This window comes from Colossoma macropomum, unplaced genomic scaffold, assembly GCF_904425465.1.
Source record: "Colossoma macropomum unplaced genomic scaffold, Colossoma_macropomum, whole genome shotgun sequence".
Taxonomy (NCBI): domain Eukaryota; kingdom Metazoa; phylum Chordata; class Actinopteri; order Characiformes; family Serrasalmidae; genus Colossoma; species Colossoma macropomum.
Window position 1 is genome coordinate 35,741,939 of NW_023494788.1, and position 27,432 is coordinate 35,769,370.

Here is a 27,432-nt window from a genome sequence, read left to right on the forward strand (position 1 = left end):
TGAAAAAAGGAGACAGACACATGAAACATAGAAGCTGAATAATGGACTGACCACCCCAAAGTCCATACCACCACATAACTTAATGTGTTTGGATTACTTCAGAAAATGATCAACCAACTTCTAAGACTGAACTTTGGCGGTTTGGAAAAATATATATATGTAAATGAAAGACATATATGGGGCATTTGTATGACCTTATGTCCTGACATTGTAAAAAAACAATCCGTGTGTGTGTGGTCTGGAAAGGAAGGATGTGGGGGAAGAGAAGAGGAGACAGAGAGAAATTATGATTAAGTACAAGGAGGGAGGAAAGACAGAAAGAGGAAAAAAAGTACACAGTCAGATAAAGAGTGCAGAGTGACAGACGGTGGTGTCGTTTTTTTTCCCCAGGTTTAACTTTCCTGCACTCTAATCCTCCTGCCTTCAGGATAGAAAAACAAAAGGAGGAAGTGAGCTGTGCCAGGCTGACTGAAAGACAGAGCTACGCTTGGATGAAACCTCAAACAGGCCATAAATAGCGGCACCTTTCAGGACTGGCTTGTAGCATCCTATTCAGAGAGAGAGAGGGAGAGGGAGAGGGAGAGAGAGAGAGAGAGAGAGAGAGAGAGAGAGATAGAGACAAACAGGTGCATCCAGGGAAGGAGATCTCAGTCACGATTTCTACTCACACTGCACGCAATGTGAAAAATGGCCTTGCACTGGAATGCTTTCCCTCCAGTCCCTGTTGTATAAGTGATAATTGCACATACAGTACTGTGCAGAAAAGTTAAGCACTACTGTAGCCAGATTAGCTCACCCAGAGGAGGTTGTATGATGTCATTTCTTGTGTTTTGATTGGCTGATTGGTTAGAAATAAGTGTGTAATTTCCCCTAATTCCTACAGATAGGAATTGGATTGAAAATGTCATAACCTGTCAGAGTTATACCACAGAACACTCAATAACAATAACAACATGGCACATGGCTGATTACTGTGGGGAGGATTTGAACAGAGCTACTATCAATTAGGTTCCAGTTTCAGCCAATCACAGAAGGCCATTCACTACTGTCAGACACTGCAGATTCACTGGATTAAAATCACTCCACAATTATAACTGTCAGACTGGAAAAACTACACACTGCAGATTCATACTGGATTAAAATCACTCCACAGTTATTACTGTCAGACTGTAAAAACTACACACACTGCAGATTCATACTGGAATAAAATCACAGATCTCACTGGTAATCACTAAGATTAGAGTACCCATATTATATTAAAATTTCATTATGTTTAACACTACATTGACTACTACATTGAACATGCACATACTTCGTACAGCAGATTAATCCATTTGGGGGTGCACAGCATGCAGTGTGTATGCAATTGGGTATTTCCACCAGAGAGGTCTCAAGATCTGCAAACACTTATTGCCCAGAAAAAATAGCTTTAAATATAACTTTCTGTTTACCTGCTGGAGCAGAGAGTAGTGGATGCAGAAGCCTGGGTCAGAAGGGAAGTACTCGTCTGAAACAAAACGAATGCGGATTTGATTCCCTTTGGACACCTGAGGACCAGGGATATCCTGAGAGCCACACCAGCGACCCAAAACCATCCCCTCAGAAGGCTCCTCCACTTCCACATAATCATACCTGCAACAGCAGAGGAGAGAAAATGCTCAAACCGGAATGCTGAAGGAAAAAATCTGAAGCGAACAGGCTGGACTGTGAAAAAACACAATAAGGAACAGTGATGGTAAAGGAATGATTTGGTGAAAAATCAAATTTACACAGTTTTCTCCTAAACCCAGTCAGCTGGTTTTGATAAATTATGTGTTTAAATGTTTACAAACCAGGTCTCAGCAATAAGACTACCCGATTCTTTCACTAATAGTCAACCAATGTTTTTTTTCTGAAAAGCAACTGCTATATGAAATATCAACTGTTATAGGCTATACCAATTGCTATGTACCATACCAAACATTACACGATATACCAAGTACTACATGATATATCAACCACTATGCGAAATACCAGCTGTTGCATATGATATACCAACCGCTATATGATATACTAACTGCTATACAATATACCAAGTGTTACATACAATATACCAACTTCTATACGATGCAATCGTTATATAAAATACCATCTGCTACATATGATATAGCAACCACTATGATATACCAACTGCTATATGAAATACCAAATGTCGTGTACAATATATCAACCGCTATATGAAATACCAAATGTTGTATGCGATATATCAACAGCTATACAATAAACCAGCTACTATGCAAAATACCAACTGTTAATTACTATATATCTACCCCTTTACAATATACCAACCGCTATGATGATTTATCAACCTCTATAAGATATATCAACTGCTTCACAAAATACCAACTATTATATAGGATATACCAAGTGCCGTGTATATCAACTGCTATATGATATACCAACTGCTATATGATATACCAACTGTTGTGTTTGACATATCAACCACTATATGATTTACCAGCTGCTATAAAATATACTGACTGCTAAACAGTACACTAACCGCTATACAATATACCAAACTCTAAACAAAATATCAAATGTTACATGATAAATCAAGCGCTACACAATATACCAACTGCTATATGATATACTAACTGCTATAAGATATACCAACTGCTTTATAATATACTAACTGCTATAAGAAATATTAACTGCTATACAATGTACTAACTTCTAAATGATACACCAACTGCTATACAATGTACTAACTTCTAAATAATATACTAACTGCTATAAGAAATACCAACTCTTACATGACATACCAAGCAGTATACAATATACCAATCACTATACAAAATAAAAACTGTTGTGTATGGTATATATCAACTGCTGTGATATATTAACAATATATACATACAATATACCAACTGCTATACGATATTCTAACTGCTATACAATATACCAACTGCTATACAATATTCTAACTGCTATACAATATACCAACTGCTATACAATATACCAACTGCTATCCGATATTCTAACTGCTATACAATATACCAACTGCTATACAATATACCAACTGCTATCCGATATTCTAACTGCTATACAATATACCAACCACCATATGATATACTAATTGCTATCAGATATATCAACCACTGCAAAAAATAGCAACTGCTATATAAAAATACCAATTGTTACATATGATATACCAATCCCTATATGAAATACCAACTGCTGCGTATGATATACCAAATGTGATACGAAATACCAACTGCCACACAAAATACCAACTGTTACATATGATATACCAATTGCTACACAATATACCAACTGTTACATACGATATACCAATCGCTACACAATATACCAACTGTTACATGTGATATACCAATCCCTATATGAAATACCAACTGTTACATATGATATACCAATCCCTATATGAAATACCAACTGTTACATACGATAAACCAATCCTTATATGACATACCAACTGTTACATATGATATAGCAATCGCTACACAATATACCAACTGTTACAAACAATATACCAACTGCTACACTATATACCAGCTGTTACACACAATGTACCGACCTCTGTATATCAACTGCTATACAATATACCAACTGTTACATACGATATACCAACTGCTATACAATTCACCAACATCTATATGATATACCAACACCTTTATGATTTTCCAGCCGCTATACGGCATATCAACTGCTGTATGATATATCAACCACTATAGACCAACCGCTATAGGACATACCAACAGCTATATGATAAATCAACACCTATACGATTTTCCAACTGCTACACAATATACCAACAGTTTTACAAAATACCAATCACAACCATTACATATGACAACGACTGTACAAAATATCAACCACTATCTGCCATACCAACCCCTATATGATATACCAGCTGTTATATATGTCTCTTCAAATGGGCTTTAAGAGAAGTTCAGCCACACAGCAAGCTTAATTAACTCCTTTTCCTGAAGACTCAGCGCTTCTCTCTGACTTCATGTTTTTGTGTTTGGGTGAGCAGCCCTTTAATTCAGACCACATTAATCTGTGTCGTGGGAAATTTGGTTTAGATTACTAACACAGAAACACATCAGCATCGCAAGGCTGAAAAATGAGAGCCACCTGCATCACACAGCGAGTCTGTTTTTAATGTCTGTCTGGGGACGCATGTGAGCGGGTTTTTGTCCCCTGTTGCCTGCACACCATTTCGTTTCAGCCTCTGTCCCATTTCCCTCTGAGTGAGGGATTGCACTGAGCAAGCTAACGGCTAAATGGGAAATAACTGCAGGGCTAATGCTGCGAGTGGCTCCGCTGAGAGGCGTGGCAGCAAGATTATTAACTAAAACATTAAACACGCACACAGTCAGCGGCGACGGGTGGGAGGGAATCGCACATGAAGAGAAAGGATAACGCTCAGAGAAATGGAGAGAGATGGAGAGGGACATTAGCGTAAAACTGTTGAAATTAAGCCCCATCATTCCTATTTAGCCATAATTTCTCTGATGGCCTCCCTCAGACAAAACCAATTAAGCTCAACAAGCCTGACCATCATCTCAAGGTAGCCGTTTGTGCTCCTCATTAAGGCCAGTTACAGCCTCAGCACATACAGAGGTCCAGTGGACACTTCATGTTGAGGGCTTCAGTAACAGCCTGGATTCTCAGCCTCCGTCTGTCTGCAGCCTGTAGCTGTTCCTTCTTTCTTATGTGTTGTTTGCGTATTAGTTTTAATCTGACTCTTATTACACTCTTATTACAAGGATGGGAATAAAGCTGAACTCGACTCATGAATCATTATATCGGATGTAAGATTCATTGAAATGAACAGTTAGAAAGAATCAGCTTGGTAAACTGAATCAAACTTTCCATTACTACATTTAAGTTGTGTAACGATTCACAAAATGCAGAATTTGCTACGATAGTGTCATGATTTGATGCATTTTTCAGTGCAGCTGAAAAAGAGAGCCTGAAAATGAGCCTTATGTTAATGTTAATGTTTCTATTTTCAGTTTTTCTGTATTATATCGTAAAATTTGTATATCATTACACTCCTAACACGTTGTATTGTATTACATCTCCAGTACACTTTTAAAAAAGTTGGTTCTTCAAGGGTAAAAAAATGGTTCTACAAAAAACCATGAATGCTTAAAGAAACATTTGCATGATTAAAGGGGTCTGTTAGCACCAAAAAGGGGTTCTGCTATTGTTATGATATGGGTTATAATAGCAGAACCCTTTTTGGTGCTATATAGAACCCTTTCACCATTCAAAGAACCCTTTAAGTGTTCATGGTTCTACATAGAACCATTTTCTTTACTAAGGAACCCTTGAAGAACCAACTTTTTCAAGAAAGTGGATAAATAATAACATTTAAAGGACAATGTAGTGCGAGCTTGTAAGAGAGACACCTTTGTTTCACATTTATATAATGAACTTGCATCAGCTCTCAGGTGAACCAATTCACTTCCTACTAATGAAGGTTTTTCTCGATTCCCCTGATAAATTCACAGCTGTAATTGAACGATTTTCAAATGGAGATAATTGATTTAAGATCTGCAGGGTTTTAATTAAAGTTATGGCAAAGCTTTTCATAAAGCACACACAAACACATGGGCACTCTAATTGTACCCCTCTCCTGCGGCGCTTTTGGCGTTTCATGCCGCAGTCCTTTGATGCAGTTTGGGCTGAAAAACTCAGCCAAACCATTTTTAAAAGAGGAAGGAAAAACACAGTCGCAGAGTGAGCTGGTGTTATTGCTGCCTGCGCGGGTGCGATGCTCCTACAGCACTCAATAAAGCCTGGTTTCAGCATTTGGTGCCAAGGCCTGCTACTAATCATCTGACTGGATGAGACAGGCATGCTAACCCTGTGTGCTCTTGGCTTTCTGGACGGAGTGTTTACCCCTCAGCCCACGTCCTGGAAAAGCAACACAGCCGTCACGCTGCACAAAAACACACGTTTGCTGAAATGTTAGACACACACACAGGATGGCTAATTTCCTTTTAGCTTCGATTTGCACTCGGCCAGCCCGGTTTGAACTGTCTGATCCCAAACAAGGCGGTGCATTCATTAAACTATTCAAGGTCAGCCTGGGGCTGAACGATGTGGACCTGCACTGACCAGTACTCTGCCATTTAAATAAGACTGTTTTCTATAAATCCAGGATCCAGGCCTGTTTTTGGCTAAAAACACCAACATACCAATTTTTTCTGGCTTGAACACAAAATAAAGTGTGCCAGACTGCTAGTCAGTTGTGGTTGTGATGTCATGTTCACAGCATGCAGGTGTGCGGTTGCTTTTGATTGGTCTATGACTGGCTTCACGCAGTTAAACCTTCATGCAACCAATTGCATAGTGTGAGTTGCCTGCAACATAATTTTCATGCAACCTGACAGTTACACAAAGCAACCCAAAAACAAAGTTGCATGCAACATTCATTTACTCTACAAGTTAACCAAAATAGCAGTTTGTATGTTTATCATTCTCACTAAAATGTCCATTGATCTGGCAAAATCAAATCTGAAAGTGTCTTTCGATGTGTTGCTGCCGTTTCAACTGCCTGTTTCATGAAACTCGTTCCATAACATTGAGTCACTTGCAACTGCTGCAATGAAAGTGCATGAAAGTTACACTGTCTAAAACCGACTCATCGACAAGCAGTTCAAAATCTCTGTTATATTAGGTTAATTTGCTCCACTTAAAACTTAAGACAATGTTACTGATAATACAGCTTATAATTAAAATTGCACTGTGTAAAAATAATCATTTTTTTTTTAGTCCTAGCTCAAACCACAAATGTGCTCCTTTGAGGCTACTGTTGTGAAGCTTTACAGAACGCTGGTACAAATCCCATTCAACCTAATGAGAAACTGTAGAACAGACTCAGTTTATATCACAATACCTACATTTAGAGTCAGATATTCATTCAACCTAATGAGAAACTGTAGAACAGACTCAGTTTATATCACAATACCTACATTTAGAGTCAGTTATCCATTCAACCTAATGAGAAACTGTAGAATAGACTCAATTCATATCACAATACCTACATTTAGCGGTAGTTATTCATTCAACCTAATGAGAAAACCAGCTTAGATCCAGAATTCCTAATATGGGCATGACGTCGCCTACAGAATGACACACAACTTCAGAGATCTATGAGAAGGGCTGCATGGTTTGGATACAGTTCTGTACTATGATTGTATTGCTACACATTGCAAAATGAACACTGGATGTGAAACAGTTACAGAATGGTCTGTTATATTGGTTTAAATCAGGAACGGGTTAATTCAGCTGTAGATGGCGGACAGACAAGCTGTCTGAGAACATTCATTAGCAGTCTAACAGTGACCTCACCCCATTAGAAAGAGCTTTTCTTTGACTGAAAACAACATAGCAATAATTCAGTCCCTGAGCAAGGTCAGATATACATAATGCCCTGTGATTAAAAGCAGAGTTTGTGTGTTGGAGCTCTCTCTCTGTCTCTCTCTCTGTCTCTCTCTCTCTCTCTCTCCCTCTCTCTGTGAAGAGTGTGTTGAGGAGAGATGTTCTCCATACCAAACAGCACGGTGGGCAGATGGCTCATCAATAATGCAAAGTGCTTTAATTACTACCTGGTTTAAATCTCATCACGTGGGAATCTCAAGTAGCTCATTTAGTGAAGAAACCACTGAAAACGTCCGCGACAAACACTTTTTTATCACTACTCTATTAAAAATAAAGGTGTTCTTTGGAGCAGTGCCATAGAAGAACCAATTTTGGTTTTAAGTGCCGGTTCTTTAAAGAACTATTTTTCGGAACATTTTTAAAAATCTAAAGAATCCTCAAGTAATGCAAAAGTTCTTTACACTGTGCTCTTATAATACATAGCGCTGAAGTTCCTAAATGGCTCTTGTCTTGGACATACACTTCTAGAAAAACTGTTTTACTGGTAAAGTAAAACGGCCAGGTTACACCAGCAGGCTGAAAGATTTATTACACACTTCTATAACTAAGAACAGCTCAACCAGTTTACCCTGAAGTCCCTGTAGTTACTGTATAATAAGACTTCCTAATAAGACTGAGATTGTAAGGGGTCAAAACACTTAAAAACACTTTGAATACTATTATAATTCAGCTATAAAACGCAAGACATGACTACTAAAAATGATCCTGAAAATATTATGAATTATTCAGTAACTTAAAATAATTGCATTATTAATAGGTCAATGATTCAATGATTCAGTAACTACAATAAATTATTCCATAAACCAAATTAAATTGGATTATTCAGTAACTAATATGAATTATTCAGGAACTACTAATAAATATCCCATAACTAGTATGAATCATTCAATAGCTACTACGATTTATTCAGTAACTACTATGAATTATTCAGGAACTACGTGGAATTACTCAGTATCTACTATAAATTAGTCAGTATTTCCTAGGAATTATTCAGTATCTACTATTTAATATTCAGTAACTACTATGAATTATTCAATAACTACTACAGATTATTCACTATCTATTATCAATTACCCAATAACTACTATTAATTATTTAGTACCTACAATGAACATTCAGTCAATCCTCTAGGCAGGGCTGAACAGCATTCTTCCTTCAATAAAATAAATTATCTTTTAAATACTTGGGTTACCTTTGTCTAATATTAAAAGTAATGATCTGAAACATTCAAGTGTGACAAGTATGCAAAAACAGAAGAAACTGGGAAGGGGCAAACACTTCTTCACAGCACTATAAAGTTAAGTTGAGAACAACCATCAAAAAGCTGGTAAAGCAGAATCATTGTTTTAGATGTTTTATAGAATGATTTCATTGTTGTTCATCATATTTTTCATTGTTGTTGGATTTATAATTTATAGGGACTTTCAAACCAAAGAAAGTGACATATTTGTATATGTATATTCTGTATATTTATATTTTGTGAAACAAACACTGAAGGGCTCTTCTTCCTATTAATATTTAGATCATTAATTATTAATGATTAATTAAAACATAGGAATGACATTCAATTGATATTCATGTTCAATGACACTCAAACCCTAAATGTCTTCTTCGTCTTCTTCTTCTTCTTCTTATTATTATTATTATTATTATTATTATTATTATATTATTAGTGCAATGTTAACAGAACCATATAAACTCATTTACACCAAAACTAAACCAAACCCCAGTTTGCTCATCACTTATTAATATCAACTGGCTTATTCATATTATGCTTCTTTTTAAGTCTTATAGAAACTAAAGTAAACTACTTTTTTTAAGTTCTCTCTGAATGCCAGCTGAGTTTTCAGCGGGTCTGCACAAGCAGAATGGCTGATGAGGCTGTGTGTGTGAGTGTGTGTGTGTGTGGGTGTCTCTCTGTAGTTTCTGCTCTGCCATCTCTGCTCGCGGCGTCTGATACGCTCAGCATTTCAGAGCTTTTATTACATTTTTTCTCTCCTGATCTGCAGATCACATCTGAGCAGAGATGCTCTTTTGTCTTTATGTACTGACAGTGTTTACAGAACAACATCAGCCTCATCATATCTATGAGAGAGAGAGAGAGAGAGAGAGAGAGAGAGAGAGAGAGAGAGATTTCACTCTTTATTCTTATTTCTTGTCTATTTGGGGGTCTGTGCAGGTGGGGGTTGTGGTGTCATTTTCAGGGCTTCCCTGAAAAAAAGGAGGAATAACATCTGATCTGAAATATGAACAGTGCAGAAACACTACTGATAAAACACTGCTGCAAATATCTCAGCACAGAGAGAGAGACAGAGAGAGAGAGAGAGAGAGAGAGAGAGAGAGAGAGAGAGAGAGAGAGAGATAAAAAGATGAGGGAGAGAGAGACACTCAAACAGAGGAGAGAAAGAGAAAAACGTCAAAAGAGCAAGAGAGAAAAAGACAGAACAAACAGAGAGAGAGAGAAATAAAGAGATGAGGAAGAGAGTGATAGAGAGATAAACAGATGAGGGAGAGAGATACATAAAGAGAAACCAGGAGAAAGAGAAAGAGCAAGAGAGAGAAAAACACAGAACAAGAGAGAGAAGAGAGAATGAGAAGAGAGAGTGAGAGACAGAGAGAAAGAGAGAGAATGAGAGAGAGAGAGAGAGAGAGAGAGAGAGAGAGAGAGAGAGAGAGAGAGAGCTCTCTCATTCTCTCTCTGACAGAGAGAGACAGAATAAGAAACAGGGGAGCAAGAGAATGAGAAAAGAGTAAGAGAGGAAAAGAGAACGAAAGAAAGAGAGGAGATAGAAAAAGACAAGACAATAAGAAGAAGAGAGAGAACGAGAAATGAACAATGAGAGAACGAGAGAAAGAGCAAGAAAGAAAAAGAAAGAACGAGGGAGTGAGAAACAGATGAAGGAGAGAGACAAAAAGAGAAGCAGGGGAGAGAAAGAGAACAAGAAAAAAGAACAGAAGACAGAGAAGAAAGTCAGAGAACGTGTAGAGAGAACGAGAAAAGAGCAAAAAGGAAAAAGAGAACGAGACTGAGAGAGAGAGATTGATGAAGACATAAAGAGAGAAAGAGAAAAAGGGGAGAGAGAGAAAGAGAGACAGAGAGAAAGAGAGAGGGAAGAGAAAAAGAGAGAACGAGAATGAGAGAGAGGGGGAAAATAAAGGGGGAGAGAGAGACAGAGACAGAAAAGGAGAGAGAGAGGTTAATTGTCACTGCTAAGTTGAGAGTTGAGTGTTAAAGTGGCCAATGCTTCCTGCAACAGTCAGCGAAAGTCACCAGTAAGATAATATCTGGTCAGTGGTGGTCCTATGGTGGTCTTTATCCAGTGATGAATGAGATAGAGGGTGTGATTAATTAGATGGATGGCAGTCTGTACCTGCAGACTACAGGCTGCTTCTATACCGTCATAAGGGAGGTGTGTCTAATGTAAAGGCATCTGTAATCAGCTGATAAGAGGAATAAACTCTGCAGCTCTGATGTCTCTACTGTTCTGGTTTCACAGTGGCTCCACTCAGCCAGAGCAACTGTGCTTTCTGTGGATGGCCAGATGGAGGCGCTGTGGACACAGCTGGCCAGACTCCAGCTCTCTGAGTGATATGCACAAGGGATATGCACATCATGTGATCTATTATTGGCACTTCGGGGAATCTGACTGTGAAGAAAAAGCTCTGCATTGATTTGTGATCCCTCGAACCGGCAGATTTCACTGAAATACGTCACATTAATCTCTTCAGCCCAGCAGTGTCTGTGAGATGAGCAGGATTCATGTGTTCCTCATGTGTTCGTACATCTAAAAGACATTACTTAGGTCCAGAAAAAAGTGCAGCTGTCATCTGGAATATTTCTCCTATCAAAGATCAATAAGAGTTGCGGGTGTGGGGCGTGTGACAGAAGGAGAGTGTGCGGTTTTAAATGGCATGGGCAGACGCTGGTCTTTCGTTCTTTGGCAGGACGAGTGCAGCACCGTGCGCGGCTGCCATCGATCGCACCAGCCAGTAAAGCACGGCTGCTCCAAATGAACAACAGCAGGAGGAGAGAGAGAGAGAGAGAGAGAGAGAGAGAGAGAGGGAGACAGAGACAGAGCCTGTAATTGAAAAGGTCTTTAATGTGGAAAGGCTGGCTGCTGTGTGTGTTGTGGTGTTTGTTTTTGTGCATTTACAGGAAAAAAAAAAAGTCCTGATTTTGTAAGAAAAGGATTAGAAAATTTGGTGACACTTCATTTTGAGTCATCCTTTTAGGTTAAACAAACACTCAAGAGATTCCCAGTAACATGTCAAAAACATATGAGGATTATGATTAAGTTTTGGGTTGAGGTTAAGGTTAAGGTTAGGATTAGGGCCAGGGTGAGGGCTAGGATTAGGTTTTGGGTTGAGGTTAAGATTAGGGTTAGGATTAGGTTTTGGGTTGAGGTTAAGGTTAGGGTTAGGATTAGGTTTTGGGTTGAAGTTAAGATTAGGGCTAGGATTAGGGCCAGGGTGAGGGTTAGGATTAGGTTTTGGGTTGAGGTTAAGGTTAAGGTTAGGATTAGGGCCAGGGTTAAAGTTTTGGGTAAGGCTGGGTAAGGTTGGGTTTTGGGTAAGGTTGGGTAAGGTTAGGTTTTGGGTAAGGTTGGGTATGGTTAGGTTTTGGGTAAGGTTGGGTAGGGTTGGGTTTTGGGTAAGGTTGGGTAAGGTTGGGTTTTGGGTAAGGTTAGGTTTTGGGTAAGGCTGGTAAGGTTAGGTTTTGCGCAATAGAACATATTAACAAAACATCTACTTAATGTAAGTAATGTATCAACAGAACATCTACAAGATATTTACTTCAGTGTGTTCAGGTGCTTCATTACAACACAAACAAAGAACCCTTTGCATGCTTAAAGGACTCTTTGCATCGTAAAATGGTTCTTCAGACTTATGGAGAATATGCTCTAGATGGCTTTATGTAGAACCTTTATGAAAAAGGGTTCTATAGAGCACCAAGAAGGGTCAAGCCTGTAACAACAAAAGAACATTTTTTGGTGCAATATGGAACCCTTTTCAAAAGGCTTCTGTATAAAATAATATCAAGCACATTCTCCATCAATCTGAAGAATGCTTTCACAATGCAATGAACTCTTTAACCATGCAAAGAGTTCCTTAAGTGTTCATGGATCTACATAGAGCCATTTTCTTTACTAAAGAACCCTTGAACCACCTTTTTAAGAGTGTTCTCAATATTCATCAGCAGTAACTCACTCAGGCAATCTCACAAATAGCCCCCCTAAGCCCCCCCCCCCCCACACACACACTCTGAATCTTTAACAATGGCAACAGCAAGCACATACATCTTTCCTTCATCACAGCGCACACTTAAGAATGGACATAAGTGGAACCTTTAAGACATGCTTTAAAATCACAGAACACAGTAACAGTCCAATGCTGTTCAATCCACACAAGCAAAATCTCGTCTGAAATGTTTAATAAACACAATAAATGCTCCACTCCTACGTAGAAATGTTCCTAAAGGGTCTTAGCTTATTATTAGTTATTATTATACAACAGTTAGTTCTGGCCACGCAAGCTGATTGGTTGAGAAGCGTTCTATCCATGCTGTTATTTCACCAAAACAGCATGTTTTTTTTTTCGCAAACACTGTATCACTCCACTGAGACGCAGTTGCTAAGCAACGACATTGACAGCTGTAGGAGACGCTCACGACATTTGAGTGTTTTTACTTCTTACTTTGCGCACAAACAGAAAATGGATACTTTCAAGATCACATTTGTCCTACAGACTCTGAAGATGAGACGACACTAAATTCCCAAACTGTCATCACCACTGAGCAGCTTTTCAGTCAGCAGCTGTGATAGAAGAACACCTAAACAACCTGGAATTAGCCAGAAATGAACCGAATACCTTTCACCAAACAAAATGGGCTGCAAGATGCTTTACAGACTGACTGGAACAAAACAACATTAATATCTAGCAAAAATTGACAAAACTGAGCTAAACTTGATATTGCGGCAGTTTTACGGTTCAGTCCGATCTGATCAGACTCTCTAGATGAGACTACACATTTGGAGAATCGTATTCAGTTCATTTCTGGCTAATTCCAGGTTGTTTAGGTGTTCTTCTGTCCCAGCTGCCGACTGAAAAGCTTGCTCAGTGGTAATGACAGTTTTGGAATTTAGGTAAGGAGCTGGAGAACGAACTGCGTCTCGTGATAACACACTCCCTCTTGTGTTCTATTGCATAATTAATATACTGCAATAACGATACAGTAACACAAGCTATACTGGACACGCCTAATTCTAGTTCTTTACGTTCTCTAATAATAGTTCTTTAGTAAAGTCAATGGGCCTCATTCACCAAACGTTCTTAAGAAGACATTTTTTCCTAAAACCCACTTACGCAGTTTTCACAAAGACATTCACCTCTGTTTTATTCGGGATTTGTTCTTAGGTAAGAACAGAATCTACACACACTCAAGAGCACAAAGGTGAGAACAGTTCTGCTTTAAGAACGCATCATGAATTTCATGTAGACTTTTTCTTAGGACCTTTCTCAAGAAAAATCTTGGGAAGATATTGGAGAATGAGGCTCTGTTTGGAACCATTACTTCTACATAGAACCAAGTGCATGCTTAAATGGTTCTTTGCATGGTGAAATCCACATTGATGGAGAATGTGTTGTACATGGTTCTCTACAGAAACTTTTTGAAAATAGCTCTATATAGCACCAAAAAGGCTCTTCTGTTGTACATAAGCCTGACATCTGAACTCTTTTGGTGCTCTACAGAACCACAGAACCTCCTGTTTCTACACAGAACCATTACATTTACTAAAGAACCCTCCAAAAAGCATCTCTTTGCAGTGTGCATGGCCTGCGCTTCAGGTTCCTCTGGTTTTTGTGTCTGTCTTTAAGCTGTATTGGTTGTAAAAATGCAGATAAACTGAAGCGCTGAGAGCGAATCTGATCTACAGAGCCTTTCCCTTCAGCTACTGATTACATCATCAAACGCTTTGCAACCAAACACTGAGGAATGAAAGCAAAGTCTGAGTGTTGGAAAATATTTATTCTGATCTGCTTTTGATTTCTGAACTCCTATTACAGGAACTGCAGGCGTTTAATTAGAAAACAGGGAGAAGAATGTGTGGTACTTTGCTCAGATTTTCTTACTAGATGTAATTATAGTTTTCAGCTGAAATATAATAAAATACTAATGACCATCATCAAACAACATGGAGACCAATGTTCCTCTCAATGAAATAAGGGTCTGCTCAGGAAAAGCTGATTGTAAAAGATAAAGTAACATCAAAAGTAAAGCTGGTACTACTGTTTTTTTATTGTATTTTTTTATGGAAAAACATTTCTCATCCTCTGTTTTTGCATCAGTATGTCAAAACAATGACATGTCATAACATGGATGTAGTATGTAAATAATTACATATTATCTTTAAATATTTACTTTGACTTGCTATATTGAACATATGCAATGTTCTATATTTAGCTATATTTAGCCATGCCATGTTCTCTAGTCCTTTTTATATAGTACCCTTTAAAATCCCAGACCTATTACACACTAACGCTTATTATTCAGTAACTACAGGGACTACAATGTTAACAGACTGATCTGTTAGAGTCTATTAGAGATTGCTTAACAACTCCACATGGTTTGAGGCAAATGTGATGATTTGAGCGTTGTATGGATGCTGTATAACACACTGTCATCTATAAAACATGAGCAAAAGTATGGATGAAATTCAGGCTTCTATATTGTTTCTAATAACATTTTTTTTAATTGGCTATAAACTTCCATTACTTGTTAACTCCATTAGCCTTGTAGCTCCCCTCTAAAGCTAAAGACACCAGTCATGTCTTGATTCACTGACTACATATATATATATATATAGCACCAAAAAGAGTACTTGTATTGTTACAATGTCAGGCTTGTTACAGTAGACTAACTATTTTGGTGCTGTATAGAACCCTGTTCAAAAAGTTTCTATATAGTACACTATCCAGCACAATCTGCATCAATCTAAAGAACATTTTCACCATGCAAAGAACACTTTAATCATGCAAAGTGGTTTTTAAATGTGTTCATGGTTCTACATAGAACCATTTTATTTACCAAAGAACCATTGAAGAACCATCACCATTTTTTAGGTGTGTAAAGGAAATGGTTCTATATAGAACCCTGAACACTCAAAGAGCCCTTTGTTCTCCAGACTGATGAAGAATGTGTTGTATATTGCTGTATATAGAACCTTTTAGAAAAGAGTTCTACGTAACACCAAAAGGGGGTCTTGTATTTTTACAATATCAGGCTTGTTACAGTAAAATATCTCTTTTTGGTGGTTCTCTATAGAACACATTCCCCATCAATCTGAAGAACCATTTAACAATGCAAATGACGGAGAATGTGCTGTAGATGGCTGGATAAAGAACTTTTTTGAAACAGATTCTATATAGCACCAAAAAGAGTTCTTCTATTGTTACAATGTCAAAAAGGTTCTACATAGAACTATCTACAGCACATTCTCCATTAATCTGAAAAACCATTTCACCATGCAAAGAACACTTTAATCATGCAAAGCAGTTTTTAAATGTGTTCATGGTTCTAGATAGAACCATTTTATTTACCAAAGAACCATTGAAGAACCATCATTTTTAAGTGTGTAGAGATAATGATTGTATATAGAACCATGAACATTCAAAGAATCCTTTTCATGATTAAAGGGTTCTTTACATCAGGAAATCGTTCTTCAGGTTGATGGAGAATGTCTTGTATATTGTTCTATATAGAACATTTTTGACATAGTTTCTATATAGCACCAAAAAAGGTTATTGATATGCTGTCAGGCATGTTACAATAGATGAACCTTTTTTTGGTGCTATATAGAACCTTTTGAAAAAAAGTTCTACACAGAACCATCTACAGCACATTCGTGAAACGGTTCTGCACTGCGATGAAGAATGTGCTGTATATTGTTCTATATAGAACCTTTTTAAAAAGGGTTTTATATAGCAACAAAAAATAGTTCTTTTTGTTGTTACAATGTCAGGCTTGTTTTAGTAGAACACTTTTTTGGTGCTACATAGTACCTTTCACCATGCAAAGAACACTTCAATCATGCAGATTGTTCTTTGAGTGTTCATGGTTCAACATAGAACCATTTTCTTTACTAAAGAACCCTTGAAGAACCATCTTTTTTAAGTGTATATTTTAACCATTTCACTCTTTTTTTTAATTATCAGTTATTTTGTTTTCTAATTTATTTATAATGCAACCAACCTTGCACAACGAAAAGCCAAACTATGCTTTATTTATGTTTTATTGACCCCTTTATTTTATATACGGGGCATCGAACAATGCCAGAGCATACTTATATAATTTTTACAATAAATGTCACATGTACTGTTTTCTGCTGCAAGGCCTCAATGTGGAAAATTGTGTAAATGTGATTTTTTTGTCAGAATCTATGTTCTAAAGTGTACTAAGCTCTGCGCTGTGTTAAAACTATGTGAACTCCTTTTTACTTGCAGACGCCGTCCTCAGGGTCCTCCAGGCCGAAACGCTGGTCAAAGGTCAGCTGGATCTTGGAGACTTCATCGGCAGCTCCTAGCCTCCACACAATCACAGTGCTGCGGGGGTATGTGTGTGGGAATCCAGGGCTGTGAATCATCCCCTCACCGCTCACCATCACTACCTTCTCATGCTGAGACTCCTGAACCCCTACAGGGAGAGACAGAGGGGTGTTAGTGTTTGTCTTTTACCTGATACAGCATCAGTGCTAAATCAAATTTCACTGTCCAGTCCCGTCTACTGATGCGCCCGTTTAGCTACTGTTGTAAGGTTGGAAAGTCTTTACAGAACACTGTGGTTGTGATGTCACTAGGGATGGGAATCACAAGATATCTTAAGATATGATATTATCACTATACGATTCCCATGATAACTGTAGAACAGGCTCTGTTTATATCACAATACCTACATTTAGAGTCAGATATTCATTCAACCTAATGAGAAACTGTAGAACAGACTCAGTTTATATCACAATACCTACATTTACAGTCAGATATTCATTCAATCTAATGAGAAACTGTAGAACAGACCCAGTTTATATCACAATACCTACATTTAGAGTCAGATATTCATTTAACCTAATGAGAAACTGTAGAACAGACCCAGTTTATATCACAATACCTACATTTAGAGTCAGATATCCATTCAATCTAATGAGAAACTGTAGAACAGACTCAGTTTATATCACAATACCTACATTTAGAGTCAGATATTCATTCAACCTAATGAGAACCTGTAGAACAGACTCAGTTTATATCACAATACCTACATTTAGAGTCAGATATTCATTCAATCTAATGAGAAACTGTAGAACAGACTCAGTTTATATCACAATACCTACATTTAGAGTCAGATATTCATTCAATTTAATGAGAAACTGTAGAACAGACCCAGTTTATATCACAATACCTACACTTAGAGCCAGGTATTCATAATTGTGAAAGTTAACTACACAGTTGTGGTCATCTTACATAATTTCAATTCAGCTCAAATAATTGCAATCTAGAGGTTAAGTGGTAATTGAGACAGGCAGCAGTACTACAAACGAACATATTTGTGGGCCAGGAATTGTGAAGTTTTCACCACAAGCAAGCAAAATCCATCACAGTTGTAGACAGATGAGCAAATCTACAGCGAAAGCCAGGAAACCAAACCACAAGAGCATGTTCCTTATTGAGTACTGATCAAGTCAAATCCTTATAATCGCATATAAAAAGATATATGAAAACGATTTTGTACGATCAATAGCTGAGTGAGGGCTACAATCTGCTAACACAGCATGCACTGCGTTCGATGAGAAGTTTCCATCTCAGCAATAATCCTCAAGGATTCTCTTAACAGCCTATTATTGACAATAATTATCAGATTAATCACCAGTAGTCATAAAAGCCTGCCTACAGGGGCACTGCGGTGAGAAAATGCGTACGTGTGTCCTAATAATGCAAAGATGAGCAGTCTTAGAAGGTCACAAATGATCAAATCAAGACTAGCAGAGCCGAATTCTTAATTGGCGAGAACGTTGTTGCCAAGCCTAGGCCTGGAGCTCCGTTTACTCCTCAGAAATTATTACGTACCTTCTCATGTTTTGACAAGATTTTAAGAGTTGTTGCTCCCTAAAGCAAAGGATTATAATGACAGCAAAGCGCAGCGGTTAGATCTGTGAGGGAGATAGACGTGAAAACGTGAGATCGCGTCTGACTCTTTCATTTCAATATCAGAGAACAGGGAGCATTTTAGGGTAATTAAAATATATTGCTCTATATAGGAGAATAAAGAACTGATAGAAGCAGTGTGGGATGATGCAGTAGATCAGAATCTGGGCATGTTTTAGTGGATGGGGTGAAATTGGTGCAATGAAAGGTGAAATTTGAGAATTCATGATGCACTGGACCATTCGCTAAGGAATCACAGAGGAACCAAATAATCGTCAGAAATATGTATGACTAAAAACATTTGCTGAAACTGACGTGGTGGTGGCGTGTTAGTGTGTGTTGTGCTGGTGCGAGTGGATCAGAGACAGCAGTGCTGCTGGAGTTTTTGAACACCTTAGTGTTGCTGCTGGACTGAGAACCAAAAGGATGAACAACACAAACTCTGCAGCTGCAGATGAGCTATTGTCTCTGACTTTACCTCTACAAGGTGGACCAACAAGGTAGACGTCTCTAATAGAATGGACTGTGAGTAGACACAGCATTTACAACTCCAGCACAACACACACTAACACACCACCACAACATCAGTGTCACTGCAGTGCTGAGAATGAGCCACCACACAAATAATACTGGCTCTGGGGGTCCTGTGGGGACCTATGCGTTTAAATTTATATGTCAACTCAGCCTACAGCAGTTTAGCCTCACCCATTCACATACATTTAAATGTTTATTTCCTGGGCATATAGAGAGGTTGGAACATTGAATTATGACTATTATGATTACTTTTGGTACACGAAACCACACAAACCTCAAACAAAGTACATAAAATGCAAGAAAGATGCATAATATGAGCCCTTTAACTGATTAAAAACTGTCTCCAGAATAGCTGGTGAGCATTTATATCCATGCTGTTCAGCAAAATGGATCAGCACTTGGAATTGGAGCTTTCTGTGAGCAACTATCACTGCATAAAAAAGCTCCATGCTGCCTTCATTGCTGGACTGTAATATTGATTTGATTATTGATCAGTGAAAACATTTAGGGCCACTGAAATGTGAGGGATACTCACACTCGTGGCTCAAAATAGTAGTTTATGACCAACTAAAGGATGAGAGTAGATTAACTGGCAGAAACAGACACTTTTTCAGGCTGAGAGTTAATTAGGTCAGTATCAGAGCTGATACACTCCAGTGTACGAGTCTGGTGCGCCACTATGAGTGCGTGTGTGTCGTGGTGTAGGTGTGGGTGAAAGTGTCTGCAGAGGAAGTGTGCGATGTTGTAAGGGAAGTGTCTGACGGGAACGGACAGCTGCTGGAATGTTGCTATGCTGAAAGGGTTTTTACACACTTCCCACACCCAGAGCCCACCCAGGGGACCACCGACAGATTTCTCTTCACCTTTCACACCGACTTAACACACACACACACACACACACACACACACACACACACATATACAGCTCTATTAAGTCTGCTGGAAACCCAAACCTCCACAGAGCCAGCAGCCACTCTAAACCTGTCTGACTGCAGACACAAAAACACTTCACCTTACAATAACATGCCATAAAATCAGCCTGTCCTGTCCTGAAAAAAGGACATTTAAGGACCTAACTGCAAAAAAAAAAAACATCATTTACCCACTAGAAAGAATCTCTGCTCTCTGCCCTTTAAACTTCAGATTTTTATAATTATTAACTTTAAAGGGCCCATATTGTATGTTTTTTTTCCTTGTTTTTTTCAGTTATGTACTGGTCTTAATTCATTTTACATGACCACTTTCCAACCTCTCTTTATCCCTTAGGACTGTTTTAGCACCTTAGTTTCCACATACATACTGTACAGACTGAGGAGTGAATGTTTTAGCAAATTTAGCAATGTTTACATTGGTTTGGAGTTTGAAGTTTGGTTGGAGACATTATTCAGTAACTACTTTCTGCAGACCTGCTGTCTGACTAGTTGTCCGATATGACTTCTATTATTTCACTTAAAAAGTGCTCTATAACATTCATATGATCCACACAGTCATTCTGACAGACTGTAATACACTACAGGAAGTATAGGCGGTGATATGGCTTCTATTGTTTCATTTAAAAAGTGCTCTGTAATGTTCATATGATCCACACAGTCATTCTGACAGACTGTAATACACTACAGGAAGTGTAGGGGGCGATATGGCTTCTATTGTTTCATTTAAAAAAAAAAGAATCAAAATCTATCAAACCTAACATCAGCGATTCATTCTTTGTCTTTGTCCTTATTTCATTTCCATTAAATCTGGAAACACGTTTGATTTGTTTCAATAGAGTAACAATAAAAGGCACTTAAATGTGAAGTATATTGCTATGCATTTGTTTTTCCTACATAAAATGGAAGTTTGTAACACAATCAATCTACTAATTTCTGGCTTTGTTTAAAGCATGCTTTAGATATTAAAAAGAAAGCAGAAACTGCATATGAAGAATTTGTCATTTAAAAGCAGAAACAGATTTTTCTGTCCCAACATTAAAAGGTTAACAGTTGCTGAAGACGCTGTAAGACCATGAAAATGCGCTGACCCTTCATGAGATCCTCTAACATCTTCTGTTTCATGCAGACAGCACCAGATTACTTATTTGCCACTTTATCTGAGAGCGAATGGAGAGACCCGTCTGCGAGAGAGTGATTCATGCAGGACTCGGGAGTCCACAGCAATGCCAAGAGCAACAGCAGGAGTAATGATTTACCCATCAGCCCAGGCTCTTACGGTCAGCCTCAGGCGAAAACCTGAACCTTCAGGAGTCCAGAGAGGAGAGGGAGAGAAATCTGACCACACTGACAGCTTCAAATTGGAGGAAAGATAAAACAAATCATTAGATCACGACAATTCGATCTGTTTGCCAACAGCCTGGGAAGAGCTGTCACGACGGAGAGGAGAAAAGGTGGAGTGATAAAATTACACTTTTGTAAACATGACATGGGCTTCTTTCTGAGGTCTGCATGTCGTGTTGTGATTAACGGTACTCCGGGGAATGCGGGAGAAAGTCAATACGCCGCTTCACACACATACAAGCCCACATTACAGTGTTACAATACGGACAAAATCCTTCATCACAATTCCAAACCTCGATTCCAAAAAAGTTGGGACAGTAGGTGAAATGCAAGTGAAAACACAAAGCAGTGTTTTGTAAATTCACTTAAATGAAAATGGTACAAAGAAAAGATGCTTCATATTTTGTCAACTTGTAACTATAGGCTCATTCTGAAATTGATGCCTGTAAGACATTCCATGAATAGTCTCACAACAACTGAATTATATATTGTTGTGCCACAGCACGAAATAGAATCCTTGTGCTGTTAATGGAATAATCTTTGACTCTCATGCTGCTCGCACGGACCACCGAGTATATTGATAAAGTAAGAACCTGTTTTTTGTTGAAACTGGGGGACTGACAACTTATGTTCTTAACTAGAACTAGACTGGTCAACTAGCTAACAGGCTAAAAGGTAGCCAACAGCCTAAACAACACCATCATTAATATCACAGGCTTCAATTAAAATTACATACTTCAAATGTTCATGTTTCAGTCAGAAGTCACGTCAAACCCAGGCTGAATCCCAAAAAAGCTCTGTACTCCCTAAACAGTGTGCTAGCTATGAAAGTTTAGAAATTCTATCCTCTACAGCCAAATAGTGCGTCATTCCTCGAGTATGGATGTGTCCAAAATGACTATTTCTTAGCTATATTTTGCACTGTTGGGCTGCAGGATTCAGTATCTACGTAGTGCACTATGTAGGGAGCTGGGAGCCATTTGAGATTCAGCCCCAGTGTGAGAAGAGGGCTCCTGCTGGATTGGTACTAAAAGACTCACAGTGGTAATTTGGTGACCAAAAAGTTCTGATAAAGCAAAATGTTTTTGCATTAAACAGTGCTGTTATCATATGTTCATTGTTATATGACAAAAAGTAAAAAAAAAAATCATGAAATGACTGCAATATATAGTGACCTTCTCTTCATTCAGTGGTCAATGATTGCATGGCACCGATACCGTACTCTAAAGTAACAGCCTCTCGTGGCTTATTGCTTTATTAAATAGGCAATGCAGTCATGCCTGGGTGTCAAAGAAGCATCCATGCACTATAATGTTTAAGAAACAGGACTTCACAAGTGTGATTACTTGCTAAGGTCCAAAGAGCCTTCAACATCTACTCCACCCTTTTGGTCACCTATCAACTGAAAAACATTAACAAGATCAGAGATGTTCTGACTAAAGCAGATCTGATGAAACTCATCCACACCTTTATTTCTAGCAGGATTGATCACTCTAATGGTCTCCTAACTGGACTCCCAAAGAAGACAATCAGCTGCCAGCATCTCACTATTAGTAAAAGAAGGAAAACATCACCCCCATTGTTAAATCCTTACACTGGCTACCACTCTGTTACAGAATAGACTTTAAGGTTCTGTTACTGCTCTAATAATGTCCTAATGGTGGAGGAGCAGAGTATTTATCTGATATACTGCAGCAATATGAGCCGAGCAGACCTCTCAGATCATTAGGAACTAGTCAGTCAGTCCTGCCGAAGGTAAAGACTAAACATAGAGAAGCAGCGTTTAGCTACTATGCTGCTCTTAAATGGAACCAGTTGACAAAGAGCATTAGAAGAGCCCCAACACTGGACACTTTTAAATCCAGCCTGAAAGCGTTCCTATTTGAGCAGCTTTGAGCTCAGTTTAAACAGTGTTTACATGCACTTAATAATGCGATAACTGCAGAAAATCTGATTTTGTCAGTAATATGTTTGTCAGTTTACATGTACTTGAGTAATCAGATAATGGGGAAACTCCGGGTCTACATGAGCCAGGCAGTAATCGGATTCCCTGCTTCACAACCAGCCAATAAACTCACAGAAGAAGACATGACGGAAACATAATGTAAAACTCAAACTTCATGCAGCAGTTTTTTTTTTTATTATTATTTTTAACGTTGCACCACTTCATCTGAAAATATGAACATACATCATCTAGAAGATGAAGAATATTTAAATTCTTAATTATGTCAAGCATGTATTTGGTTTCAGCGTCACTCCCAAAGAATAATAACAAGCAAAGCTGCTTGCTAATTTCTGGTACCGCAGTCTGTTTTGCACATGCACAGACTGAGAAATACGAAAGAAATCAGAGTAAGAGTTTACATGCACTGAGAGATCTGATTACTGAGCCAAAATCCAGCTCATCAGATTTTAAGATTCTTTTAGTGATTTTTAAATGTCTTCATGGTCACATTCCACAGTACATTAGTGACATGGTTATTAGGGATGTCTGTATATGCTATATAAATAAAGCTATTATTATTATTATTATTATTATTATTATTATTATTGATGGAAAACATCAGGGGACTAGCCCCCAAAACAAGCATTAGCAAAAGATTGCTGCAGTACAAGCCTGGCAGAGCATCACCAGAGAAGATACTCAACCACTGGTGATGTCTGAGTCGCAAACTTTAGTCTTTGCATGAAAAGGATATGCAACAAAGTAATAAATAGGATGTATTTATAGTACATAACACCACTATGCCCCAATAATTATCGTGCCTTGAAATTTGGAGGAGTCTATTTATTAAAAGCGTTTTAAGTTTTACACTGTAAAACTAAAATGTGCAAAAATAACCTTTATTTAAATTTGAGGATGTGCAATTGTTTGAGTATGTATGCCTTTGTTCCATTCACAAAAAGATGGTTCTTCAAGGGTTCTTAGGTAAAGAAAATGGTTCCACCATGAACACTCTAAGAACGCTTTGCATGACTAAAGGGTTCTTTGCATCACACAAGGATTCTTCCAAACATTCATTCTTAAAAAAGATGGTTCTTAAAGGGTTCATTAGTAAAGACCATGGTTCCACCATGAACACTCAAAGAACCCTTTGCATGATTAAAGGGTTCTTTGCATCATGAAAGGTTTCTTCCAGGCATTCACATTTAAAGACGGTTCTTCAAGTGTTCTTTAGTAAAGACAATGGTTCTACCACGAACACTCAAAGAACCCTTTGCATGGTTAAAGGGTTCTTTGCATTGCGAAAGCGTTCTTCAGATTGATGGAGAGTGTGCTGTAGATGATTCTTTACAGAACCTTTCTGAAAGGGGTTCTATATAGCACCAAAAAGGTTTCCACTACTGTTACAGGCCAAAGAACCCTTTTTTGGTACTATATAGAACCATTTTTGCTAAGAATGTTATGGAGGGCACTGTAGATGCCAAAGGGCAGCTTGGAGCACTGAGGCACTTGCCTATTGGCTTCCATTGTGATTGGAATTAACCTAGACTAACAGAGATTAGTGAGAGGAGTGCTGGGAGATTCCCCAGTAACGCTCCGCTTGGCCCGGCTGCTCCTCGTCAGGCTTTCTGAGGTGAAGCAAGATCATCTCTTGTGTGAAACTTATCCAAACACGAGCGGCCGCGGGCGGGCGGGTGTAAAGTTGCGCTGAAGATCCGCCTGCTGCACAAGACAAAACACTTTATGTATCCAGTTATATAAACAGATCAGGGGGGTTGCCGTGGCTGCCAGCCTTTGCTTTGATGTCCCTTCAGGAGAGAAGTTGGAAATGACGAGACGTTTCGTTTCATCTTTTCTCCGGCGTGTTCCAGCAGCGTCTCGGCCCCTGATTGACAGCTTGTTCCTCGAGCCGCCGCCTCAGTCGGCCTCGTTCACTAAGGGTTTCACGTTTCTTGCAAGCCGCCACCAATTCAGGCCTGTGGCTCTGAGGCTTTTAAGCAATGCACAGCGCTTAAAGGTACAGACTCTGTGCTCTATTGTGTGTAGCTATGGGTTTCAACCCTGGGGACCTCACACAGGGAGGGTTTCTGTGTTTTGAAACATCAGTTTTTGACAGGCTGTCTTCTTTTGATACTTTTCAATTAACTAGTTACACCTGCAAAGGTTTTGTTGGTATTATTAAATAGCTTTATTTTGAGAATATTTTGAGTATGGCTGGCCTGAACAGCACTTTACAGGCTTCAAGTACTCATTCTGGATGAGCACTCAAATATTCACTCTCAAAATAACACTTAAAAAGTTAATAACTGAAGAGTTTTTAGTCGTTTGTCTGGTAGAACTGATACGCTTCCATTTTACTCCTTTTTCAGTCTAGCACTGGCTGTGCTAGATGCATGTCTGTCCTTTAAAACATGCATAAACCCTATAAAGATCCACTTAAATCACTCACTTCCACTATAACATTTTGAAACTAGGTATAAATAATACATAGGTGCTGGTCTTGTTGGTATGGAAGATTCAGAGCAGCTCCTGTGCTGTACTAACTGTACTGCCTCTTCTCTCATACAGATGTAAAAAACTTTGACTTTTCCACAATAAAACTCCTGAGCTGTTGAGTTTCAATTTTGAACCTGCTGTAAAACTGTTTGAGGAGAACTGATATTCCCGTCCAAGTCCCAGGCAGTGACCTTTGAAGAACCACCTTTATAAAGTGTGTGCTATACCCAGTTTTTCCCTCTTACCTCAAATGTAATGAGCCAAGACATGTTTTGTTTTGGACGTTTGGTTCTTTAGTTTTGCAGTGAAGCTAAATGTGGCTAATGTTGCTAACATGTAATGGAAGTTTATATCTCACCAATTAGCATCATTTAAACTGTGTAGATTTGTTCAACTGACTTGATTTATGAGGGTTCTGGCATTGTATGACGCACTTACCTAAAAATATGGACCAAGTTCAGGATATGGGACTCTACTGTTAGCTACACTAACATAATTTGCCCTTTTTATATGCACTTTTCTACTTAGCACTTAACTCGGCATGATTGGAGAACGGGTGTGATTAAGGCTACAATCAGATGGACATTTTTAGTGTCGGTCAAAAATGCATCTCTTTTTTACTGGTTTGGTTAATATTTGTGTCTTTGTTGCATCATTTTTATGAAAAATAACAGCAACTGGCAGCAGTTTTTGCATACAAGCTTTATGTTTGAACGAAAGATTAATCTCTGCCTACAAACAAACCCACAACAAACAAGCAACTCATACCAGCATGTCTTGTGAACGCAGCTGTAGAGATGAAGTTTGCACCATGCTAATTGTTGTATATAAGCTTCCATTGTTTGTTAGCTGCATTAGCCTTGCACCATTTCTCCAATGCTAAAGCTGAACAACTCAATGCTGGGTACATTAGTTTTTTCATTGAACTGTCACTTTAATCCTCATAATATTACACTTACGTGAAGTTCATGAGACTGCTGGGACTTTAAATGTCTGCATCATAACCGCCGGCGCTTAATTCGATTTAACTAGAACCTAAACACAGTCAACAGTGAGTACCTGAAGATTAATGTGCTTAAAACACAGCATGGAGGGTTCTGCACATGGTTCTGATGAAGACGTGTACAAACCCTCGACACACAGGCAGCCAATTATAAATATACACACATGCTCCTGGGGAAACATTCCCCGCGTAATTCCCTGGGAAAAATCAGCTCAACGGTGAGTGGAATTTCTGTATATCCACAGCTAATTAAGGGAAAAGAGAGAGGGGGAAGAAAAAATATGGTTTTACATTCATTCAGAGAGGAAAGAGAGGTGGGGGGTGGGGGGTGAGAGGGACGAGGATGAAACTCTATAACAAGGAGAGAGAGAGAGAGAGAGAGAGAGAGAGAGAGAGAGAGAGAGAGAGAGAGAGAAAATGAATGAATATGGACAGAATAAGTGAGCAAGATAAAGAGTGAGAGAGTGAAAATGAAAGAAAAAGAGAGTGAGAGAAAGAAACATAAGCAAGACAAAGAGAGAGAAAGAGAG

At 38.5% G+C, this 27,432-nt stretch overlaps 1 protein-coding gene across 2 annotated transcripts in view; it reads right to left on the reverse strand.

Moving 5' to 3' along the window:
• The window catches only part of pdgfc (platelet derived growth factor c), a 109,874-nt gene that overhangs the window by 28,010 nt on the left and 54,432 nt on the right, over positions 1 to 27,432 (reverse strand). For both annotated transcript variants that reach the window (XM_036569254.1, XM_036569255.1), the window contains exons 2-3: positions 16,954 to 17,149; positions 1,452 to 1,632 (exon numbers count right to left, since the gene is read on the reverse strand). In XM_036569254.1, the coding sequence (XP_036425147.1) occupies positions 1,452 to 1,632; positions 16,954 to 17,149 (377 nt within the window). The remainder of the gene's footprint in view (positions 1 to 1,451; positions 1,633 to 16,953; positions 17,150 to 27,432) is intronic.